Source organism: Pocillopora verrucosa, chromosome 14 (assembly GCF_036669915.1).
Source record: "Pocillopora verrucosa isolate sample1 chromosome 14, ASM3666991v2, whole genome shotgun sequence".
NCBI classification, from domain to species: domain Eukaryota; kingdom Metazoa; phylum Cnidaria; class Anthozoa; order Scleractinia; family Pocilloporidae; genus Pocillopora; species Pocillopora verrucosa.
Genome location: NC_089325.1, coordinates 4,839,195 through 4,845,551, shown reverse-complemented (window position 1 = coordinate 4,845,551; position 6,357 = coordinate 4,839,195). Strand labels below are relative to the sequence as shown.

Genomic DNA, 6,357 nt, shown 5'->3' with positions numbered 1-6,357 from the left:
TCCGGTCAGTATTTTCCTATCTTTGCCCACGGGCCACGGTAACGCTTTTGTGAGTCGCCGAGTACATCCCAACTTTCGTTACCATTTTTCATAAATATATCTCGTTTTTCCGGCTGGGCGGTATTTTTAAGCAAACACGTCGGCCACTACCTCAAGCCCAAATAAATAAGTTATGAATCCTCTCTTTTCTCTCTCTCAGATCACTTTGGTTGACTGAAAATATATTGGTTTCAGAATGAATTTGTGTAAGCAATAGCGTCATTACGTTGGTTGACAAGCGGCATATAAACCGTCTGCAATTAATTTTAATCGTTCACAAAAAATACCTATAAAATAAAAACGTGAGGTATTTGGTTACAGTTAACTGAACGATGGAACTTTCATTCATTTAATATCTGAATTTTCTCAAACAATTTGTTCGTGGTGAAAGAGCGAGAGAAGTTTTAATTTCAGTTCTACAACAAATATACGCTCCCGGTGAGTCTTTCCAAGTCCGTTCAATTTGGACATTTGTACCGTAAATTGCACAACAGAAACTGAAGGAATTTATTGAGAAAAGGCCGCGTTAAATCTCCTTGTGTCTCGTTGGAGTGTGCCATTCGAATTTAGTTTTTGTGGACGAAAGACCAGATTTACACACGCCATTGCAGCAAACAAACGAGCACTCTCTCACAACATCAAATTAAAAAATTTGAATTTACTCACAATTACTTTCCTCGCCGTTTCCTTGATGAACAGAGGTAAATCTTCGAACATGAATGAATCGTCGATCAGAGTCAGATCATTGACTGTTTTTGAAGAAAACATTATCGTGACAGTCCTTGCCAAACTAGTTCCGTTGTTTTTCAAATCTTCTTGCGCGTTTCTTTTCTTACTTGCTCTCGAATTGACAGGTGTCATATTGTGACAGATACTTGTAAAAATTATGTTTCAAAGTTTGTTAAGAAGCCTTTTAAATCACCTCTATCGTTGCGGAAATGAAAATGTTTCGGTGAGGCATCTCTCTTTAATTTGCATCACCTCTATTTTAACCAGTTACTCGCTCAAACATTGTTCAGTTTATGGAAGATCTTGCCGTATTTACAGCCCTAAATCATTCGGGTTCTTTCGGAAAGAATCTCGTCAAGTTTAAAAAAAATGAATATATTATTAACCGGCTAAAGGTCGGTCCGTATGGTGAAAATTGTTTTTCACCATACGGACCTCCCGGCCGGCAAATAACATATATTTACTTGATGGGGCGGGGCTATCTAGAGATACGTCTAGGCCTATCTTGATTGTACGCGTAAAATTCTGAAAAGTTGCTGGTTAAAATACCAAATTGTTGTTGCTGAAAAATTGCAAATTCATACAAAAAGTTGCTAGCTAAATACCTACAGGCTGCTGACTTCGTTCAATGTCGTTTCTAAGATATGTCCGTTTAGACTACCATTTAATGCGCTGAATGATATTGACTAATGGCAATGACATTGCTCTTACTTGTTAAGCAATGAAAATCGGAACAACAGTTTGATTTTACAAACGTTCGCCAGTTGGAGACGTTTCAACAGTTAAACTGATGGATTTGCTCTATTTCACAAACATTACCGAACATTGTGAGTCGATCAGTCTTCATTTATTTACCGTGAACTCTTAGAAAATTAGTTCAGCGACAAACGAAAAATGCATAAAAATAATCGATTGTTCTGATTACTTCAGCTTTTGTTTACGACACTCTATCAATGAGATTCAAACCCTATCCACGATAAAAACTCGTTCTAAAATCAAAATATCCTCTGGCAGACACCTCTTTTCCTGAAAATGTTTCTGTGAAAGCCTCATGGAACATGAAGGTTAATGACAATAATTTTCTATCTTTGTGTTCCAGTTTATGGTTTCTTGAACCAGCCATACTGAAAGTAAGACGCCCTTATGAGCACAAACTAGGCTCTTCCCAAAATAGCGTCCAGCGAGATCAGTCCATAACTCTGAGGTGCTCGTGTAGAAGGCACATCTTTACCCTGAAGTTTAGACCCAACAAGGTACTCTTTTCCCATTTTCTCTTGGGCCCATAGAAGAATTTTGTCTATGGTGGGCGTCCCCACTTGTACGATTTCCGCTATACCCCGGATGACCACCAGTCCATACGGCACATCCTCTGTCAGATAACGATGAGAGAAGTCCGGTACGAAGGACTTATTGATATTCTCTTTCATCGGATGCTTCAGACCCTGGTACGCGGCGTTTGTGCAAAAACAAGATCGCAGGCTTGAAGTATCGGAAATTTCGTGAGAATAGAACTTGACAAGAAGATCATAGATGCTCGTTACCTGAAGCGGAGAAAGAAACAAACTTATCAAAAGGGAGTTAATCCAACCGATCGCTTTTTGCGCGCAAAATATTTCATGTACATACTTTTTTCATCATAAAATAGAATTACTTTATTTTTTCTTTAACGTAATATGCTTCCTATGCGATGTTATCGCTTTCTATGGGATGGTTGAGGAAATCAAAGACACTAGGCTGATCAGAAGTTAGTTAAATGAAGCCCAACAGGTTGGGAAAACGGTAGAAAGCTGAAAAAATAGAACATGAGTGTACAACCATAGTTTATATTACACAGACCACGACAACAATAAAAACAAATTCGGGGGTTGAAAGGAATAATTTTGGGAAAAAATTAATGTGGAAGAAAATTCTCATAAACTTTGACGCTCAGCGATCAGCCTAGAAGAGATTCTTCAATTAGCTTCTTAAAATTTTTCAGTGTGCCTATATTAATTCAATAAGAATTCTTCTTCCCTGTCTTTACCTGTGATGTGTCCACACCAGATTTTTCACTGACAGCCTTGCTCACTTTTAAAACCTCGTCGGAGGCACTTGACAAGACTTCTGCTGCTAATTCACTCAACCCAGTGTAAAACAGGGGCGCCTCTTTCAGAGGCTTCCCATCCCACCCTTCCCATTGAGCAAACATGATTGACGGATGGGCATACGCGTTAGGACTCTTAAGAGTCATCCCAATAAGGTGCCCGGAGACCTTCAAACGAGGGTGGTCGCCAATCAGACTCTGTAGGGTAGTAACAGGGTCTTTTTTTGGTGCTGCATCTCTTCCAGCCTAACGAAAAATTATAATAAAAAACAGTTTTTAGAGCACGCTCATTTGGGATGCCTTTCGAGCCCAATTACTTTGTGCTTTTGTAATTCCAGTTCTTGTTAGATTATCTGGGAGAGATAGTCTCGCTAAGCACAAAGAACGCGGCCATGCTGAGACCAGTCTCAGGTCCGTAAACCGCAATTGTTACGGATTCGAGTGACCCTCTGGAGGTTAGAGAAGTCACGTGTCATATCACTGCATTATGATTAATTAGTAATTAGGGGTAATGTACAATGGTGAGAGCATCTAGCAAGCACCTGATGCTCTGTTGACAGTCGACTCGAAAAATCCTAACAATGCAAACTACATGGACATATCCGTTCTCGAATGAGTGCGGCCATTCAAACAGGTTTCGAGTTCCGTTGAAATATTTGCATTCTTCTGTTATTCGGTTCACCAAGTTTATTGTCCTTGAGACCGTTTTAGAAGCCTCTCATTCACATGAGCCGTAGTATTTTTGAAATATTCCAACAAACGCACTCGGCGTTCAAAAGAAGGTACATGGGTTAGAGGACGGAGAGGTCTGGCGCGAGGCTGACGGAATTCGAACTGGAGAAATCAGACTTTCAGTCCCTTATGCCTCTGTAGCAGCGACGTGCATCGTGCGTTTTAAATGATTCTGCTTACCTGCATAGCTCCTACCATTGAATCCTTAGTCCCTAGGACATCACATTTCCTGCCAAACTCACCCAGGCGACACGCCCAAGGCAGCGACTCAAAATTCATCACCGTACACATGTTTGCTTTCTCTCCCAGGATTCCCCGAACCTGGAATTCTAGTCCCGAGGCCCCAGGTAGACCAACAATTATCACACCCGGCTCGATATACGGCTTTAAAGCCTCCAGAAACACCCGATGAGCAAATGCTGGCAGCACTAAAGTTATAATGTCAACACCACGCACAGCTTCCTCTGGATTTTTAGTAATCAAAGCCGGCTTGGATCTGATGATGCTCGGTTCTTGGTCGCGCCGGTGGCAGGTGATCTCCAGGTCAGCGGTCTGCATGATTTTGCTCCACCGTTCAGCCTCGTCTTGATACAAACTGAGCACTCTGACCTCAGTTCCCCCATGTGATGAGGCGATACCCGCGAAGGCATGGGCTCCATTGCCGCTTCCGCAGATCAGAAGTTTAATACTGTCTGTCATAACTTCTTTTCTGGAAAACTGATTAAATTATAAATTTAACTTTGTGTTCACAACATCAAAGCCGTGAAGATTTTCAACAAATGGTAAATGGTTCTACAGCGGCAGGTTACAGTCGGCCGTCTAACCTAGTTGGGAGAGGGCAAGCATGTTGTGCTGACAATAAAAGAGCTCCGAGCATAACTTTTTGCCAAATTGTGGAGACAGTTATTTTGAAATCTTTCGTTGACATTTTTCTCAGAATTTTCTTCCATAAAGGAAAATTCTAATAAACAGTCGAAGTCTTTGAGCATTACCGATGTAAATAACACGCTGTGTGATTTCGTGACATTTCACGTTTCCTTTTTATTTCCCATATCGACAGCCACGTATACAAATTATTGGATATATAGCTGTATCAGTGCTAGAGAAAATAGTGCAGCTACTGATATATAAATTAGCCTGTAGGAAATACAAAATCTAAGTATGTACGTCTTTTCCCACTCTAAGAATATTTCATAGACCAGTTTTGCTCTGGTCCACTGCGGATTGTGACGTTTACATATGTAAATTTAATTTGATCTTCTTTAACTCAAAGATGTATGCAAATAAGCCGATCCGCGTTTGTGTTTTGCCCGATTCGTCGATCCGAAGTATTTGTAGTTTAATTTTCTTCAGATCTGGACGCGGATATTTCAATACGAATAATTTTACGTGAAAAGAATTTACTTCAGCAGCAGTGTGGACGTATCTGCTTTGCCCTTTATTTACCCTATTAGGATTTTATTGCAAGTTGCGTTACAGCATAACATACGAAATTGCTGAGCCGTCGTGTTCAAGTCAGGAAAGTTTTTTTCCATTTCTCTTAATATTAGAACTTCACTACGAATTTAGGAGCTAAACACGAAGTCGAAAAAACTCCAATTTATCGCCTAAGGCCAACAGAAGTCTGCCTAAGATGGATATAAAATATAAAATTGAAACCGTAACACAATCAGGAATTAAATTTGAACTGATCCGCTGATTTTTTAAAACATCTTCAAATCATTGGTTCCTCTAGGACTAGACTCGCCAATCTGAAAACCTGCCGACCTTCCTCCGGTCTACCAACAAGATAGACGAATCCGAATAAGGTAATAATGACGGTGTTCTCTTTTCCTGCCAAAGGATGAACGAAGGATCTCCATCAGAACGTACACTTAGAAATACGTCTCCTGTCAGACTTACTTACCTCAGGATCAAATTGCCTTGTACAGCAACAGCTGAAAGTCGCAGAGAACCCTTTAACTTCTAGTGAAATTACCTTGACCGAGTATACACGAACTAAAAATGATGTCGAGGGGTCTCACGGGATATCGTGTATACAAATGTTAAGTCACGACATAATGAACAGTCAGTCACGCCATGATGCACCGTCAGTCACGCCAGCTTTAAAGATATCAATAGGATTCGGAGTACTGTCTATAAAGGTCTTCGAAAGCAATTTCCAGTTTTGGAGTAGCCCTCTCAGTATCCAGAACTGCACTCAACAATTCTTGTGGACATTGCAGTTCAACGTAGCACTGCCTGATCTTGTAAATTTCATGTCAATAGCATCTTCTTTCGAAACACAATCACCTCCTCGTGAAGGTCTCGGTGCGGCCGCGAAGAACAACTCTTCCGCGGTCAAATAGGCAATCAAACGTTATTTTTTTTCCGAGACGCAATGATGTTGCATCGCAAGACTTGACCATCGCAAAAAAAAAATACCGCCTTGTCGTGGTTAAATTGGTACTTGCGTGGACTTGAAAAAAACAAAAGGCCATCCACTCGTCACAACTGCTCCGAAAAAGGTCTATTGTTATTCTATGATAATTTGGTTTAATCAACTGAGTTGATAAACTTTACAATCTCTTTACGGCGGTCAAGTTACGCTATCAACTCATTGCATAAACCAAAACATCTTGTAATAACTCCTCCACCACCGACGAAACTCCACCGTTTCATTCGAAACTTATCCCCCTTGCATATTCCATTTCCCACCTTTAAACGTTGATCTACCAAACAGAATCTAAGGTTTACTCTCATGCTTGTATTATCAATAGTGAAAACAAAAATAG

General features: G+C 40.4%; 1 protein-coding gene across 1 annotated transcript; it reads right to left on the bottom strand.

Annotated features, from left to right (window-relative positions):
• Positions 1-1,230: 1,230 nt before the first annotated feature.
• On the bottom strand, positions 1,231-6,325 carry LOC131771171 (tauropine dehydrogenase). Its single transcript, XM_059086955.2, has 5 exons — positions 6,193-6,325; positions 5,490-5,602; positions 3,764-4,300; positions 2,792-3,097; positions 1,231-2,309 (listed from the first exon to the last, which is right to left on the bottom strand). The coding sequence occupies exons 1-5, from the start codon at positions 6,323-6,325 to the stop codon at positions 1,923-1,925; spliced, it is 1,476 nt and encodes a 491-aa protein (XP_058942938.2). The 3' UTR covers positions 1,231-1,922.
• Positions 6,326-6,357: the final 32 nt, after the last annotated feature.

Excerpts from the sequence above, each read along its gene's own strand:
- LOC131771171 (XM_059086955.2), bottom strand. The coding sequence starts at position 6,325 with ATGAGAGTAAACCTTAGATTCTGTTTGGTAGATCAACGTTTAAAGGTG. Across the intron at positions 4,301-5,489 it reads CAAGGCAATTTGATCCTGAG|TTTTCCAGAAAAGAAGTTAT; the intron begins GTAAGTAAGTCT and ends TAATTTAATCAG. Across the intron at positions 3,098-3,763 it reads CAATGGTAGGAGCTATGCAG|GCTGGAAGAGATGCAGCACC; the intron begins GTAAGCAGAATC and ends ATTTTTCGTTAG.